General features: G+C 55.2%; 1 protein-coding gene across 1 annotated transcript in view; it reads left to right on the forward strand.

Annotated features, from left to right (window-relative positions):
- The first annotated feature begins 3,571 nt into the window (after nt 1–3,571).
- Nucleotides 3,572–17,668, forward strand: part of FBXL18 (F-box and leucine rich repeat protein 18) — a 40,267-nt gene continuing 26,170 nt past the window's right edge. Inside the window, exons 1-3 of the mRNA XM_045993474.1 lie at nt 3,572–3,710; nt 9,636–9,851; nt 13,231–14,774. Coding sequence (XP_045849430.1) covers nt 3,693–3,710; nt 9,636–9,851; nt 13,231–14,774 — 1,778 coding nt within the window. The 5' untranslated portion in view covers nt 3,572–3,692. The remainder of the gene's footprint in view (nt 3,711–9,635; nt 9,852–13,230; nt 14,775–17,668) is intronic.

The raw sequence follows: 17,668 nt of genomic DNA on the forward strand, positions 1-17,668 counted from the left end.
TAATCCACTGAACCACCCAGGCGCCCCTCATTTATTAATTTTTTAAAGCAGGGTCCACACTGGAGCCCAATGCCGGGCTTGAACTCACAACCCTGAGATCAAGACCTGAGCTGAAATCAGGAGTTGGACACTTAATCGACTGAGCCACCCTCGTACCCTTGGGTTTGGTGCTTTCACTGAATGTGTTTGGACATGCCCCCATCATGGTAATATCATACAGGGCAGTTTCACTGCCTAAAATCCTCTGTGTCCCAGCTGGTCATCGCTCCCCTTCCCTGACTCCTGGGAAGCACTGATTTTTTTGCATCTCCCCAGAGTTCTGCCTTCTCCAAAATGCGGAGTTGGAGGCATCCCATATGCAGCCTTTTCAGATTGGTTTCTTGCACTGAGTAACATGCACTTAAGTTTCCTCCATGTCTTTTCATGGTTTGATAGATCACTTATTTTTAGTGCTGAGTAATTTTCCACTGTCTGGGGGCGCCTGGCTGGCTCAGTCAGCAGAGCGTGCGATTCTTGGTCTGGGGTTTATGGGTTTGAGCCCCATGTTGGGCAAAGAGATTGTTTAAAAATAAAATCTAAAAAAAAAATTCCATTGTCTTGATGAACTACAGTTTAACGTATCCATCCCTTACCAAAGGCCATCGTGGTTGTTTCTAAGTTTTGGAAATTACAAATAAAGCTGCAATAAACATGTGTGTGCCGGTTTCCTCTGTGAAAGTCACTTTTCACCTCTACGTGGACAGCTTTAAAAGGTCATTCTGGGAGCACCTAGGAGGGGGCCTCAGTCGGTTAAGAGTCTGACTTCAGCTCAGGTCATAATCTGGAGGGTCCTGGGATCAAGCCCTGCATGGAGCCTCACGCTGGGCTCTGTGCTCAGGGGAGAGGCCACGTCTCCCTCTCCTTTTCCCCCACACCCCGACTTGTGCTCTCTCTCGCTCTTTTGCAAATAAACAAAATCTTTAAAAGTAAAATAAAAGGTCATTCTTGCTGCAGTGGGAGGAGCTTAGGGAAGGTATGGTTCCTTTAAAAACTGTTCCGGTGCGATGAGGTCTCTGCAGTAGAGACAGTGCGGGCTCAGATCCCAATTTTGCTTCTCATTCGGACCTGGAGGGCGGGGGAGGGGGGGAGGTAACAGAGATCACCACCTTCCCTGCATCCTTCCCAGCCTCCACTCCAGATATTTTGGGGAACCCACAGCCGGGAGCTCAGACCTGGCTCAGGCCAGCCAGCACCACAGAGGTGGGCTCTGGGAGCAAGAGTCACTGAGAGTGCTGTGACAAAGTGTCCCCCAAACCTGGAAACCACCCGAGTGGGTCAGCACAGCGAGGTATTGGAACTGACTCTCCACCTCGGTTGCCTGCAGCCCACACTCGGCGGTTTCCAACTAAATGCTCCTCAGAACTCAGCAACTGGGAAATGCGGGACTCCCAGTAGTTTAGAGTTTGTGAATCGCTCCTCTGTGTCGGACCCCTACGGGGCTCAGCCCGGGTGATCATTTAGTTGACAGTGGTTTATCGAGGTTTATTGTCAAGCTCTGTTCTAGTGGAGGGGTGCGTGTCTAAACGTGGCGTCTCTCCTGATTGGATGGGGGCCTCCAGATGTGGGGCGAAGATCGCACGGAAGTTCGCACGGAAGTCGGCGGCAGGGGCAGTGAAAGAATTCACCTGAGGCAGAACACTGGGAGACAGAAGTTTATTGAATATACCGGCAAGGGAGTGGCAGGCAAGACCGCAAAGCCGAGGCCTTCCGCCAGGAGGCAGTGGGTGGGGGCTGTTTTTAAAAGGGGAAGGTGAGGAGGAATGGCGACGTAGGGCCTTTTCCTTTTTTGGTAACTGTAAGTAGACCAGTGGAGAGTTAGGGCCTGTGGATAGTTTGAGGTGGGTCACCTGATGGGCCCGTCTGCATTCAGCCCAGGGGTTCGCTGTGGGCCCTTTCTACCATTCCACCGCTCAGACCTGTTTGCTGAACAGTGGCCTCTACCCTGGGGGACAGAAAGTAAACACCTCCAACAATGAAAAACATACCTGATTACAGATTGTAGGGGAAAAGGAGGAATGGGTCAGGAGTTAGGCCAGGAGGAGAAACATCAGCCTCAGAAACTCCTGATGCCTGCCCAGGTCATAGTTCTGCCTGAAGTTGTGTATTTAACTGCGGACTATACCACGAACTCTTTTGAGGCAAGGACTGTGCCTGCCCCCAGGATGGTCCACCCACAGAAGGAGCTCATCAAAGGTCCCTTGATAGGAACAGGCTCAACCCAGTGGGGTGGGAGGTAAATGAGGCCTGGGGGAGAGTATATGAAACCTGAAGTACTAGGTTGTGTAAGTGTCCCCCAAAGATTCCTGTCCGCCCAGAACCTCAGAATACGGCCTTATTTGGAAACAAGCTCTTTGCATAGGTCCCTAGTTAAGGTCGTGTGGTGTCTTTATAAGAAAGGATACATGGGGGGGCGCCTGGGTGGCTCAGTGGGTTAAAGCCTCTGCCTTCGGCTCAGGTCATGATCCCAGAGTCCTGGGATCGAGCCCCGCATCGGGGTCTCTGCTCTGCAGGGAGCCTGCTTCCTCCTCTCTCTCTGCCTGCCTCTCTGCCTAGTTGTGATTTCTCTCTGTCAAATAAATAAAAAATATTAAAAAAAAAAAAAAAAGAAAGGATACATGGCCTTGGGCGCACACACACACACACAGAGGAAGATGGCCCTGCAAAGACAGAGGTAGAACTTGGGAGTGATGTCCCTGAAGGCCAAGGGCTTCTAAGGATGCTGGCCGCCACCCAAAGCTAGGAAGAGCCAGAAGAGATGCTTCCAGCAGTTGGAGCACGGCCCAGTCGACATCTTCACTTCCTACTTCGGGCCTCCACAACTGAGAGAATACATTTCTGTGGTTTAAGATCCCCCAGGTTGTGGTACTCTGTCTCATCAGCTGCAAGAAACCTATACACGCTCAGGGTCACCCCACAGTGTTCCCCACGGATTTTTCTTCGAAAATGGTTTTTACATGCAAAGCGTTACGGGTGAGCCCAGCAAGCATTTATTCGGTGCCGATGACCTGACAGGGAGCATCCCCAGGTTCCCGCAATCCTGCCGCTGAGTACAGGGAGAGAACCACCGAACAACAAACAAAAGAAAAAAAAAAAAAAAGAAAAAAGAAAAGGACACAGTAGGTCAGATAGTGCGTAGAGCTATGGAGAAAAATACAAGATAAGGGGTAAGTTTAGGGGTGGGTGTGGACGGCAGGGAGGAGGTGATGCCGTTTGCCGCGGGGTGGGCCGACCTGTGGTTTCTGCACACTTGCAGGCACCGGGACGTAAATGACGAGGCCCGGAGGCAGCAGAGTGCTGGACCGGCCAGGGGAGACCAGTGTGGCTGGAAAGGAGCAAGCAAGGAGCACAGGAGGGGGAGCCCAAGTCAGAGACGCTGCGGCGGACGCAGCGGCGCCTGACCCAGTACTCTCGAGCTCACCCCGCGCCCTAGCAAGGCCCCAAGCAGCAGCGCCGCACCCAGCATGGCGGCCGCGCCTGGCACGCCGGCTGGCGAGCGGAACTGCGTACGGCAGGCGCCGGAAGTGGGGGGAGGCCCCGCCCCCTACCAGGGTCTCTGTGGAGCCGCGGACGCGCCGGCTTTGAGCATCCCTGGCGGGCCGGGAGGAGGCCCTGGGGCTGCGGCTCCGGCGGCCGCGGCCCCGCCCGCCTTCGACATGGCCAGCTCCGGAGAGGTACGGCCGGCGCCTCTCTCCGCTCTCCTTCCTGCCCCTTGGCCTTGGCTCCGCTCGGGCCTTCCCATCCCGCCCCGGTCCCTTTTGCGTCCTTTCCATCTAGCCCCCTGACCCGCTCCATCCTTCCCGTCCCGACCGCGACCTGGCCCACTGCTTCCCACCTTGACTTCGACCCCAGCCCCGGTCGCGCTTGCCCCTTTCCGCCCCGAGCCTGGCGTCGGCCGGGTTTGGTCCTTCCTGACCCGACCCTGGCCTCGGCCCCACCGTTTCCTTCCCATCCTTAACCTGGCCTTGCCCCTTGCCCCATCCTTGCGTCGTCCCGCCCCTCAAGCCCTCACCCTGTTGCGAAGTCCCAAGCTCTTTCCCTCTTGGGTTTTCCATCCCTTTCGCAGCCCCGCAGTCGTGACCGCCAGAGTTCTTCCCCGCCTCTGCGCCCCAGAGTTCCATGCTGCTGTAGGCCTCTCAAGCCATTTTCCCATGCCCCTGCACGTGGGCTCAGCCCTTGGAGCTGAGACGTTCGTCTTCCATGTCCATTGTGCACCCCATCTCCTCTATCTCTGAATGCTCAGTTTCAGCCCACTTTTCTCTGCGCCTGCTTGTTGTGTGACTTGGGGGCTAATGGAGGAAAAGCCATTTTACCTGGGAGACTTTTGGCTTACCCTGGAATTCCTTTACCCCATGCTCCACAAGTCTGGGACTGAATTCCTGTAATGCGGTGCAAGGTATTTTATCTGCAGACCAGGGTATGTGCAATCTGGACTCTGATTAGCATCTTTTCATTTGTTACTTCCTGCCTATCTTTATGTGTACTTGTGGCTACCTGTGTGTCTGTTTATCATCTGGGACTTGGACCTTTGAATACCCTGTTTTAGGGGCTTACTTGTGCTCTGGGGAACAGGAGTCAGAGGGTCAAGCGTTTTCTTCGAAATGTTTGGGCCTGAGGTTGCTGACATTCCTTTTCATTCGAAGTGAGTTTGGCTTAGAAGTGGCCCCTAGATTCAGGGGGAGGGTGTGGGACACACCTGCAGACTGGTGGTGGGATTGAAGGGTCAGAAAGCCACAGCTCTTTAAGGAATAGTTATGGAGTAGCCTGGCTGTGTTAGCAGATTCCAAGTGTGTACTTGCGGGAGCTGGTACCTTGTTCTTACGGGGTCCTGGCACAAAGGGGCCTCTGTTCCTTGACACACAGGAGTGACATGGCCAGTGAGGCCTCTTATTACTTTGTGGACGTCTTTTTCTACCCTGGATGTGGAGATCAAGGTCCCTTCTGGGATGTTCTATTTATTATTTATTGATATATAGCTTGCAGGCTGTGAAATTCACCGTTTTTGTTTTTTTTTTAAAGGTTTCATTTTTTTTATTTGACAGAGAGAGACAGCGAGAGCAGGAACACAAGCAGGACGCCTGGGAGAGGAAAAGCAGGCTTTCCACCGAGCAAGGAGCCCGATGCAGGGCTCGATCCCAGAACTCTGGGATCATGATCTGACCTGAAGGCAGACGCCCAATGACTGAGCCACCCAGGCGCCCCAAAATTCACAGTTTTAAAGTGTATGTGTGTGTGCGTGTGTGTGTGTTTAAAGTAAGCTTTATGCCCCAGTGTGAGGCTTAAACTCATAACTCTGAGATCAAGAGTTGGAGGCTTCATTGACTGAGCCAGTCAGTGCCCAAAGCAGTTTTAAAAACATATTTGCAAGGTTGTGCAACTCTCCCCACTATAGGATTCCAGAATGAGGTGGTCTTAGTTTGAAAGTCATTACTGGCTTTAACACGTGGACGCTCAGGATTACTCCCGGAGTTTCTTGTAGTGCTTCAAACGATTCTGAAGCAGCGATCTGTTGACTCATCTGGTTCAGTGCTTTTCCTTGGAAATTACCAAGTGATCCCTGTTCCACACCCGTTCTTGGCCTAGGGAGCAGATAAGCAAGCAGGCAAACCGTGACAGATTAGGCTGGAGCAGGAGGAGGGTACCTGGTACAGCAGGGGAGGGACAGGGTGAGGGTGAGTTAAGCCTGTCTGGCTGATGCTGGGAGGGCTTCATTGTGTTTGAGCCTAGTTCTGAAAGTAGCAGTTTTCCTGTGTGGTGGCATGTCTGGTGGAGGGAACAGCTTGTGGGAAGGCTTGGAGGCATGAGGGAGGAAGGGCATGTGCCAGAAATTGCCACCTGGAGAAGCAGAGACCTAGGAAGTGGGCAGAGTGTGGAGCGGAAACCCATACAGTTGTGCTCCTCTTCTGACTGACCCTGTATTTTATAATGCCAAATATGTTACGTATAACATTTTCACATCATGAAGGTGCGCTGTGATGCGCCTTTCTGTTGTACCCACTGCCCAGTTATTTAAGAAACATTTCTTTTGGAGCGCCTGGGTGGCTCAGTGGGTTAAGCCTCTGCCTTCGGCTCAGGTCATGATCTCAGGGTCCTGGGATCGAGCCCCGCATCGGGCTCTCTGCTCAGCGGGGAGCCTGCTTCCTTGTCTCTCTCTGCCTGCCTCTCTGCCTCCTTGTGATCTCTCTGTTAAATAAATAAATAAAATCTTATTTTTAAAAAAAGAAAGAAACATTTCTTTTCCATTTAATGTTTGCTCTTTTTTGTTTGTTTGTTTTTTTAAGTAAGCATTACGCCAAACACGGGGCTTGAACTTAGAACCCTGACATCGAGTCACATGCTCTACCACCAGCCAGCCAGATTGTCCCCCCTCGTCCCCCTCTCCCCAGCCAATGCCCAGTTTTCACAGTTAACACGTGACCAATCTTGTTTCATCTCTGTCTCTCCCTTTGGCTCATTTACATCATTCCAGACATCTCATCAATTGGTTTGTGAATTCTGTGGTTTCTTTGGGTGCCTGACGGGTAAACATCTGGGAGGGAGGATTTTTTTTTGGGCAGATACTGAAGTTTTAGTACCTAATTTTTACTCTTTCTGTCTTTCAGTTCTTAAAAAAAAAATTGTGAGATGTTACGTTCTGAAAAGTACATTAAACTCTTTTTAACCCTTATGCTTCAAACCACCCCTATAAGTGGTCATGACCTGGTTCTAAACATATGGTTCCCAGAGGCGCCTGAGAAAGACCACCTGTCCGTCCTCTTCCCTGGTCTGATTTCTGCAAGACCATGGGGGATGCCTGTCCTGGATCAGGAAGCCCCAGCAGCCCTTTTCTTGTGGCGTGAAGGGCAGTTTCAGCTGGTCAAACCCGGCCAAAGGCTACTCAGGCTACTTACCTAATGTTTTTTTTTTGTTGTTTTTTTTTTTTTAAAGTAAGCTCTTCGCCTAAGTGTGGGGCTTGAACTCACGACCCCAAGATGGAGCGTCATGTGCTCCTTATCTAATGGTTCTGAGATAGAGAGTGGGTCTGCCATAGTTCTGCCAAGGCTGAAAACACATGGTTCTGACAGGCAGAGGGAAGCGAGGGTGGCAGTATATGGGTGTATGTGTGTGGAATTGGGCGTATTCTCTGGGCTACAGGTTTTGATTCCTTCCTTCCCAGGGACCATTCCTTGTTTGCTTTTGGCGTCTGCAGAGCTTCTGGCTTTCCTGGGGAAAAGATGTGTGTGTAGACTTAGAAACCACAGGTCCTTGGCTTGGAAAACCTGGATTCCTGGCAAAAGACTTGACTATTGCAAACCCGGCAGCCACCTCCCAGGATCGGCCTTTGGAGACCAGGTTCAGCCAGCTGCTCCCAAGTGCCTGCATTTGGGAGCATGGAATGTGGGGAAAATCACCTTGTGGGGTGTGCTGAGACTGGATAGAGGGGGCTGGAACTGGGTTCCTGCCCCCCTCTTTTTTTTTTTCCTAAATGTGAGCTCCATGCCCAGTGTGGGGCTTGGGGCTCGAACTCACAACCCTGAGATCAGCAGTCACACGCTCTACTGTCTGAGTCAGGCAGGTGCCCCTGTAACTTCTGGGTAGGTTTTTTTTTTTTTTTTAAAGATTTTATTTATTTATTTGACAGAGATCACAAGTAGGGAGAGAGGCAGGCAGAGAGAGAGAGAGGAGGAAGCAGGTTCCCTGCAGAGCAGAGAGCCCGATGTGGGGCTCGATCCCAGGACCCTGGGATCATGACCTGAGCGAAAGGCAGAGGCTTTAACCCACTGAGCCACCCAGGCGCCACTTCTGGGTAGGTTTTAAGAGAAATTCAGTATTAGTGACATTCTGTGAGGCTGGAGCTTCTGACAGTGTTCTGCCCCCTGTTCTCACTGCTCTGAGAAGGCCTTCTTACTTTGATAAGCCTGCAGATAGGGATGAGGACGGGTTTGCCTCAGGCTGCTCCGTGGATTCAAGCTGTCCCTCCCTCTCGTCCCCGGGCCCTTTCCCTGCCTGACCCCCCCCCCCCCCACCGTTTGTCAGCTTTGCCTGAAAAGGACCCCTCTGGTTGAAGCTTCTCCCCGCGATGGAGTGTCTGGGTCTGGGGTGGGGTCTGGGACTCTGATACCCACGACTGGCTCTGGGAAGCACTGAGCTAAGGAAAGTCACTAATAGTTGAGAACGGTAGCCCCAGAACACGGCACCCCCGAGCACTTGGACTTGGGGGCCATCGCAGACCTCCAGAGTAGCGAGACAGGACTAAAGCCACCTCAAATGGAAAGGGGAGCAGGGAGGGCTGCCTCTTGCGGAGAAGGGAATGTGGGCAGAGCCAGCACTGTTAAACAGGGGGACGTATCTGTGGAGACCCTCTCCCAGGCCTGGGGAGGGCTTGGCAGGCCTGGAGCTCTTCAGGACCTAATAAAGGGGTGCCGCAGTCGGATTGCCTGGGAAACCCCTGGAGGCTGCGTGGGGTGTGCGCAGCGGCTCTCCCGCCCCGGGGTTCACAGTTGCCATGGCAGCAGCAGGGCTTTCCAGGCCTCAGAGCTTCCATCCTTGCAAATATGTGCAGAAGAAAAGTCAGGCCGGAGGAGGAGGGCTCACAGACAGAACTGCTGCAAACGGCAGGAGAAATAGTCCCGGTGCCGTCTCCTGGGAGTGGTCCGACAGGCACCCCCGGAGGACGGTTTGGGGGGGGCTGGACCCCTTCCAGGGCGTGCTGGGAAGATTCAGGGGTCCCTGCCCACCATGGGTTTCCCCTCAGAGCCTCCAGTTACTTGGTCCTCGATTTGGGGATTTGAGGTCCCACCAGCCCTGGTGGAACCCCTCCCTCCCTCTCATTGTACACATCAACCCAGGAGCGGCGGAAGGCCCGCGTCAGAGAAGAAAACCTTTTGCAGATAGCTACCAGAACAAACTGAAATGTGGGCACAGCTCGTGGCAGATACCAACAGGAGTTCCTAGCCAGAAAGTGTGATAAGGTGGGGCTCTGTGGCGTGCTCCCTGTTAGCTAGTACTGGTCTGAAGACAGAAAAATGTCATTAGCAGGTGCTCTTTCTTCTTCATAAGGACTGGATGGTCTCATTCTCTGGCTTTTCTTGCCCTTAATGCCAGCGCTGAGAAGAGCTGCCCCTGCTGCGGGCTGAGGGCTGGGGGTCCATCACAGCAACCCCAAGAGGCGAAGACACTGCTGTCACCCCTGGTTCTTACTGTTTCTTGATAGAATTCTCCTGCCTAAGCGTTTCTAAGAATCCAGAGTGATACTGGGACAGTGGGAGGATAGCAGCTTTCCCAAGCCGACAGCCTTGGCCGGTGGTCGGAAGTTGAGTCTGAAACACGCCAGATTTGGTAGGAACCCTTTAGTAGGAAAAACTCCTTAAATTTGGAAAAGAATTGAAATTTCATTTTGAATCTCCTACTTTTGAAGAGAGACCTGGTGGGCAGATCTGAAAGGGGCTTCTGAAGAATATCTTGGCTTCTTGCTCTGTGGTTAAGATTTTGGGAAAAGCACCTTCTTTCCCACAGACTGTGGTGAGGGCTGCTCTTGGCATTTGTCCTTGGCCGAGGAGGCCAGGCTGAAGGCCACCATTGGGGATCCCGTGGGAATTCGGTATTGTCTTTATTTGCAGGACACATCCAACGATGACGACGTGCCCCCTGCAGCAGCCGCCATGGCGGCGGGCGCCCACCTTCTCGGCTTCTCGGACGAGATCCTGCTGCACATCCTGAGCCACGTGCCCAGCACAGACCTGGTTCTGAACGTTCGGCGCACCTGCCGGAAGCTGGCGGCGCTGTGCCTGGATAAGAGCCTCACCCATACTGTGCTGCTGCAGAAGGACTACGAGGTGAGGTGCGGTCGCGAGGGTGGGGACGGCCCACGTGCCCACCCAAGGACTAGCCGGGCAGTAGAGCGCCGCGTGGCTGGTGACAAAGTGGGCGGGCGCTCAGAGTCCTGACTGGCTCAGCCTCTGAGACACCCAAGGTGACGAAAGCTAGAGGCTGAGAGGTGCTGGTAGCGGGCCGCCCAGCAGTGGGGACGTGGGCCCAGTGGAGGCTGTGCTGGGAGGGAGCTGGACTTCCTGGCGGATGCCCAGGAGTAGGTTCTGGAACTTTCTTGGTGGTGCGGGGAGGCCCCATCTTACCCCCGCAGCAGCTGTGTGTGGGCCTTCAGCTGCCTTATACCCTCCAGGCCAGGCTTCTAAGTGTCTGCTCTTGTGATGGGCAGGACAGGTGTCGCCTTGTGCTTTTTCCTGGCCTGGGTAGGGTGCTGGGGTGCCCAGAGTGCAGTTTCCATCCAGGGCTGGGCCGTTTGTCTATCTTCTTTCCAGAAGCCACTGCTAGGGCTTTTTCTTGTGGAGTTCTAGGAGTCCTCTTGTATTTTGGATCCTTTGTCAGATACCTGTATTGTGAGTATTTTCTCTTGGAGTCTGTGGCTTGCCTTTCTTTTTCTTTTTTTTTAAACAGTGTCTTTTGAAGAGAAGAAGTGTTTAAGTTGAAGTCCAATTTATTGATTTTTTTTTTGAGTTCTTGTTTTTTGTAATCTGTTGAAGTAAAGTATTAAACCTGAGGTTGTGAAGATCTTCTGCTTCTTTCTCTTGTAGAAGTTTCATAGCTTTAGCTCTTACGGTAGGCGTGTCATCCCTGATGTGGTAGTCTGTATGTGGTGTGAGGTAAGGATCGAGGGTTCCTTCCTTTGTTTTTTTTTTTTTTTTTTTTTTTTTTTTTTTTTTTTTAGATTTTATTTATTTATTATTTCACAGAGAGAGAGATCACAAGTAGGCAGAGAGGCAGGCAGAGAGAGAAAGGAGGAAGCAGGCTCCCTGCGGAGCAGAGAGCCCGATGTGGGGCTCGATCCCAGGACCCTGAGATCATGACCTGAGCCGAAGGCAGCGGCTTAATCCACTGAGCCACCCAGGCGCCCCTGGTTCCTTCCTTTGTATATGGCTTTTCAGTTGTTCCAGCATCACTTACGGGCAAGGTTGTCCTTCCCTCAATTTGCCTTGCGAATTTTTCAATGATGTGATTAAATTTTAATTACAGTATAGCTAACATACAGTGCTATGTTAGTTTCGGGTATAGATCATTTGGTGCTCAGCACAAGTGCACTCCTCAGTCCCCATCCCCTCTTCTCCACTACCCGCCGCCCACCTCCCCTCGGTCACCATCACTTTGTTCTCTGTAGTTAAGTCTGTTTCTTGGTTTGTTTCTCCCTCTTCTTTACCTTTGCCCTTTTGTTTCTTAAATTCACACATGAGTGAAATCATACAGTATTTGTCTATCTCTGACTTGTTGCCCTTAATATTATACTCTCGAGCTCCATGCACGTTGTTGCAAACGGCAAGATTTCATTCTTTTTTATGATTGCCTCGCAACTTTTTTTTTTTTTTAAAGATTTTATTTATTTATTTGTCAGAGAGAGAGAGAGAGATCACAAGTAGGTAGAGAGGCAGGCAGAGGCAGAGGGAGAAGCAGGCTCCCTGCTGAGCAAGGAGCCCGATATGGGACTCGATCCCAGGACACTGGGATTATGACCTGAGCCGAAGGCAGCCGCTTAGCCAACCGAGCCACCCAGGCGTCCCCTCACAACTTTTTTTTAAATTAAGATTTTATTTATTTATTTGAGAGACAGAGATCACAAGTAGGCAGAGAGGCAGGCAGAGAGAGAGGAGGAAGCAGGCACTCCTCGGAGCAGAGAGCCTGATGTAGGGCTCAATCCCAGGACCCTGGGATCATGACCTGAGCCGAAGGCAAGGCTTTAACCCACTGAGCCACCCTGGCGCGCCTGCCTCGCAACTTTGGTGGAAAAGTCAACTGACAACGTATCTTAAAGATAACAATACAGATCCTGACTGGAACCCACATGTTAGGAGGCTGTGGGAGGGATTCCTTGGTGAAGCTATGCATTTGAACCCTGGGTGAGGCCCCTCCAGAGCTTGGTTCTCTCGGTGAGAGCGGAGTATGTTCCTTTCTGCTGGGGGAGTGTGGGTGTGCGGGGAGGCTGAGCTGACTCCCCAGAGCCAAGGTCAGGCTCCCTGCCTGGGAGGGTTCTTGGCGGGAGAGGGAGGTGCCCCCAGCACAGTGTCGCAGCACCATGTATCAGGACCCCTGATGTGTGTGTCCTGTGCTTGCGTGGCCATGTGTGCGTGAGTCTACCTTAGAGAAGTGACCGAGATGCACAGACATCACGTGTGCGAGTGCTCCAGGCAGGGGTGCTATTGAAGGCCTCCTTGGTGGTGGTTAGGATGTCCTGCTGTTAGGATGTCCCTGAGTTCCCTCGCTAGATGTACCATGGCTTGCCTAACCAGATCACAGCAGGTGTTTGAGGAATATTTAATGATGTGACAATGCATCGGGTTTCCAGGGCATGATTCCACTGTGTGATTCAGGAAACCCCACGTAAGGTAACATTTAGCATCTCCGCCATTTCTAAGTACGTGCTGCTGTATGTTGTACAGGACGTCCGTTTGTGGTGATGTGCCGCCATCACCGGCGCTCCTAGAACTTTTCCATCGCCCTGAACAGAAAGTCTGGATCCCGAGAGCAGTAACTCCCTATTCCCCTTTTCCCCAGCCCCTAGTAACCTCGGTTCTGCTTTTTGCTTGTGAGTGTTCCTCTTCTGGATAATCGTGTAAGTGGGGTCACACAACATGGGATCTTTTAGGACTGGCTTCTTTCCCCTTGTGCTGCGTCAAGGTTCACCCCCTGTGGCGTGTGTTGGAGCTTCGCTTCCTTCTGTGGCTCCGTAGTCTTGCCTTGTATGTGCAGACCACGTTGTGCTTACCCATCCGTCTACTGGTGGACGTTGGGTTGTTTCATCTCCTGTGACTAGTGCTGCTGTGAACATCGGGGAGCCTGGAGTGAGTCCCTCTTTTTCCCATTCCCTCGGGCGCACGCCTAGGAGGGGAATCGCCGGGGCCCGTGGTCACTCTGTGTCAGCTTTTTGAGGAACCGCCACACTTTTCCGCACCAGCTGCACCATGTTTAGGTTTCTGCCTAGCCGGGGACTGTGGGAGGTGAGCATGTGGGAGGGGAAGGAGGGGCCAGTGCTCCCCTCCAGTGTACCCCCTCCGCTGGAGTAGTGAGCTCCTGCAGGGCCCCTCAGGGCTCCCCGATTGTTGTGGGGGAGGGTGTGACCCGAGGACGAAGGAGAAGGAGTCGCTTGGGTGCCTTCGGCCCCTTCCCTTCGTTGACCGCCCCCCGGCCTTCCCTGGGCCTTTCCTGCAGGCGAGCGAGGACAAAGTGAAGCAGCTGGTGAAGGAGATCGGCCGGGAGATCCAGCAGCTCGACATGGCCGGCTGCTACTGGCTGTCGGGCGCCACCATCGAGCACGTGGCCCGCTGCCGCAGCCTGGTGAAAGTGAACCTCTCGGGCTGCCACCTGACCTCCCTGCGCCTCTCCAAGATGCTCTCGGCCCTGCAGCAGCTGCGCTCCCTGGCCATCGACGTGAGCCCCGGCTTCGACGCCGGCCAGCTGAGTGGCGAGTGCAAGGCCACGCTGAGCCGCGTGCGGGAGCTCAAGCAGACGCTGTACACGCCGTCCTATGGCGTCGTGCCCTGCTGCACCAGCCTGGAGAAGCTGCTGCTCTACTTCGAGATCCTGGACCGCACGCGCGAGGGTGCCGTCCTGTCGGGCCAGCTGATGGTGGGCCAGAGCAACGTGCCTCACTACCAGAACCTACGAGTCTTCTACGCGCGCCTGGCGCCCGGCTACATCAACCAGGAGGTGGTGCGGCTGTACCTGGCCGTGCTCAGCGACCGCACGCCTGAGAACCTGCATGCCTTCCTCATCTCTGTGCCCGGCAGCTTTGCTGAGAGCGGGGCCACCAAGAACCTGCTGGACTCCATGGCCCGCAACGTGGCGCTGGACGCCCTGCAGCTGCCCCGGTCCTGGCTCAACGGCTCGTCCCTGCTGCAGCACTTGAGGTTCAACAACCCCTTCTACTTCAGCTTCAGCCGCTGCGCCCTGTCCGGCGGCCACCTGATCCAGCGCGTCATCGACGGCGGGAAGGAGCTGCGCAGCCTGGCGAGCCTCAACCTCAGCGGCTGTGTCCACTGCCTGTCGCCGGACTCCCTGCTCCGCAAGGCAGAGGACGATATCGACAGCAGCATCCTGGAGACGCTGGTGGCATCCTGCCGCAACCTGCGCCACCTCAACCTCTCGGCCGCTCACCACCACAGCTCCGAGGGCCCGGGCCGCCACCTCTGCCAGCTGCTGGCCCGACTGCGCCACCTGCGCTCCCTGTCCCTGCCCGTCTGCTCCGTCGCCGACTCGGCGCCGCGGGCCGACCGCGCTCCCGCCCAGCCCACCATGCACGCCGTGCCCCGTGGCTTCGGCAAGAAGGTGCGCATCGGTGTGCCGTCCGGCCCCGGCCCCTTCCCGGGCCAGGCGGGCCCTCAGCCGTCCTCCGTGTTCTGGTCCCTGCTGAAGAGCGTGCCCTTTCTGGAGCGCCTCGAGCTGATCGGGTCCAACTTCTCCTCCGCCATGCCGCGCAACGAGCCCGCCATCCGCAACTCCCTCCCGCCCTGCAGCCGGGCGCAGAGCGTTGGGGACTCGGAGGTGGCCGCCATCGGGCAGCTGGCCTTCCTGCGGCACCTGACGCTGGCGCAGCTGCCCAGCATCCTGACGGGCTCTGGGCTGCTCAGCATCGGCCTGCAGTGCCAGCAGCTGCAGTCCCTCTCGCTGGCCAACCTGGGCATGATGGGGAAGGTGGTCTACATGTCCGCCCTCTCGGACATGCTGAGACACTGCACGCGGCTGAAGGACCTCAGGTGAGAGGGCCCCGGCAGCTCCTGGCGGTCTGCGCGCCCCTCGGAGGTGGGAGGGGCGGTGGGGGAGCGTGGTTGGCCCGGCCACGTGCAGCTGGGCCCATCTGCCAGGGTGGCCTCTAGTGGCTGAGTGTCCGGGTGGGGCTGACGAGGGCCTCGCAGCGGGGGAACGGTCAGGGAGGCGGCTGGGGCCAAGCCCAGGGAGGGCAGGTGGGAGGTGGGAAGCGGGGCCTGACCGGGTCCTCATCGTGGCGGCTGTGAGTGATTGCGATCACGCTAGAAGATGCTGCTGTGTGCGCAGTCTTGCTCCGTCCTTGTGACCGCCCCATGAGGTGGCTGCTCCCGTTCCCGAGCGGCAGAGCTGGTAAGTAGGGGGGCTGGGAGGCCAGCCTGGGGCTTTCTGTCCGACTTTGTGATTCTTGGAGCTACAAGTCCGTGAGCTGGCCTCAGCCCCCACCACCGCCTGTACGGGAAGGGCCTTTCCGACTTCTGAGGCGCCCACGTCTGCCTTCTTGCTGGCATGTCTGTGACACTAGGCATCCACCCCCTCTCTTTTCACTGGTTCTTCTCTGTCCCGCACCTTGTCCCGCCTTGCTTCTTCCCGTGCTGTTGCGGTCACGTCACTGGCCTTTCTGGAAGAAGCGACAGTAGGGGCGAGGCCAGTAGGCCACCTGTCCGTAGGAGCTGCGGATGGATCCCTGTGTTTGACAATAGAAGGCTCCACAGGCCTGCGATCCTGCTGACCGAGGGAGTCTGTGATTAGGAATTGAGTGTTCCTTAATGAGGGGAGGCCAAGGAGAGCATTAGAGGTCAAATTTCACCCAGTTCCGAGTCAGGGTGTTTCTGGATCTCTCATTATTGCCGTCAGTGCTTTTTGCTTTCTTGCCAGCCCATTAAGCCTTGTACCTTTTCTGACTGGACTGTGGCTGAACCGTTTGGTCATCATCCAGGAGTGTTGGGTAAAAACAGAAATCAGTGAAGGTAAAATAATGTAATACAGTCACGTAATTCAACAAGTCAGAGTAGTCGAAATCTCTCCCCCAGACACCTGCCTCGTGTCCAGAACATTCAGTGTCTGCTGCCTGCAGAGCCGCCTGGACACGGCAGGTGCTCCCGGCTGCCTGGGCTGCTGGCCGGTCTGCCTGGGGGAGGGGGAGCGGGTGTGGCGTCTGAGCTGGTCCCCCCCTCCCTGCCCTGTTCCTCCACCTGTAAAGTGGGGCTGGTAAGTCCAAAGGAATTTGTACCTGTAAGGCCTATGGAACAGGGCTTGGCACCTGCTGTCCCTGTGATGGTTCTTTCTCTGTCTAGCAAGTATGTGAACACCTGTCACGCCGGGTTCTGTCTGTAATGAGAGATCCTTGTCCCTGGGAGCTGACATTCCAGTGGGGAAGTGGGCCAGCAGTGCACAGAAGAAAGAATGTGGTTTATGAGTGAGTAAGGGAGGCTGGGGAGAAAGAAGCAGAGCGGGCTGAGGGTTGCTGGAGGTCAGGGGTGGGGTGGATGTCATGAAGGTGAGATTTGAGAAAAGATTTCACAAAGTTAAGTTAGCGAAGTAGAACCTGGGAGGAACATTCCCAGCCAGACAGGTGGAGCGGCACGAGCCGCCGATGACTGGGAATCACAGGCAACTTGCATTTAAGTGAGTTAACATGAAATACGGTTTCTCAGTGGTATGAGCCACAGTTCAGGTGCTCGGTGAGTGCACGTGCTCGTGGCTGCCGTGGTGGACAGGGCGTACATATGGAACGTTCCGGTCTGCGCGGAAGGTTCTGTCGGACAGAGCCAAGTTCGTGCCAGGGCCCTGGGATGGGCGGTGCCGGCTGTTTCAGGAGCAGCCAGGGGCCCAGGTAGCTGGAGGGGAGCGGAAGAGCAGGTCACACTGCTGTGTCCAGGCTAGGGTGGGAGGCTGTGTCCGACACTCAGGGAGAGACCCGGAGTTGGCTGATTGATTGGATCCATGGGGCGGGTGGGGGATCAGGGTGAGTCCCGATGATGCTGAGGCTTTTGGCCCGAGCAGCTGAGCTGATGGGGCTGCCATCAGCGGAGAGGGAGCCTGTGCAGCTCGGCTGCGCACGTGCACGCCGGAGTCCGTGAGGCCGTGGTCCCCAGCCTGGGCCTGGGGTCACTCAGCAACAGTAGGAGGCTCTGGAAGAATCAGCAGAGCCGGCTGAGCGAGGGCAGGCGGGCAGGCGGGGAGCTGGCAGACAGAGCTGGGAGGCATCCCAGGAGCCACGGGGAAGGGCTGGGGTGCCGACCGCAGTTGGATTCTGCTGGTGGACTTGTCACGGCTGCCAGGTGCTTTTCCCACATGTAAGGTTTGACCCCTTTGACATTTGCAACAATGCTAGGAGTAGAGCTATAGTTGTCCCATTTTGCAGATGAGGAAAGTGAGGCCCAGAGGGTTGAGGAGCTGGTCTGTGGGCCCCTGGAAGCACTTCCTGCCTCGTGGGGCCATTGAGCATCCAGCAGCGTAACACAGCAGCATTCAGCCGTCACCGAGTGGCTTCCGGGGCTGGCACGTGATCCTTGTGGCGAGGTCCTCCCCGGGAGCAGGGCTGAGCATGCATGGTGGGTTTTGTGGCTGGGGAGGCCCGCAGGACCCGGGATAAATGGGTTTTGTAGGTCAGCCGAGAACTTGACTGCTGCGCATAATGGGCTCTCTGTGCACGCCGGCTGCTGAGAACCATGTCTGATCAGAGCTGGGTACTGCCTGTTCAGAACAAACATCGCTTTCTAAAAGGCGGCCAAATGGCCCGGTTCCTCTGGATTCCTGCCTTCTGCGGCAAGCTGAGCCCAGGAGGCTGGAGTGAAAGGAGCAGGTGGTACTTGCCCACCTGCCGTCGGCAGGAGCCACAGAGAGGAAACGGTGCTCCAAGCCCGGGAGAGGCTGGCACGCT

Source organism: Meles meles, chromosome 21, assembly GCF_922984935.1.
Source record: "Meles meles chromosome 21, mMelMel3.1 paternal haplotype, whole genome shotgun sequence".
NCBI classification, from domain to species: Eukaryota; Metazoa; Chordata; class Mammalia; order Carnivora; family Mustelidae; genus Meles; species Meles meles.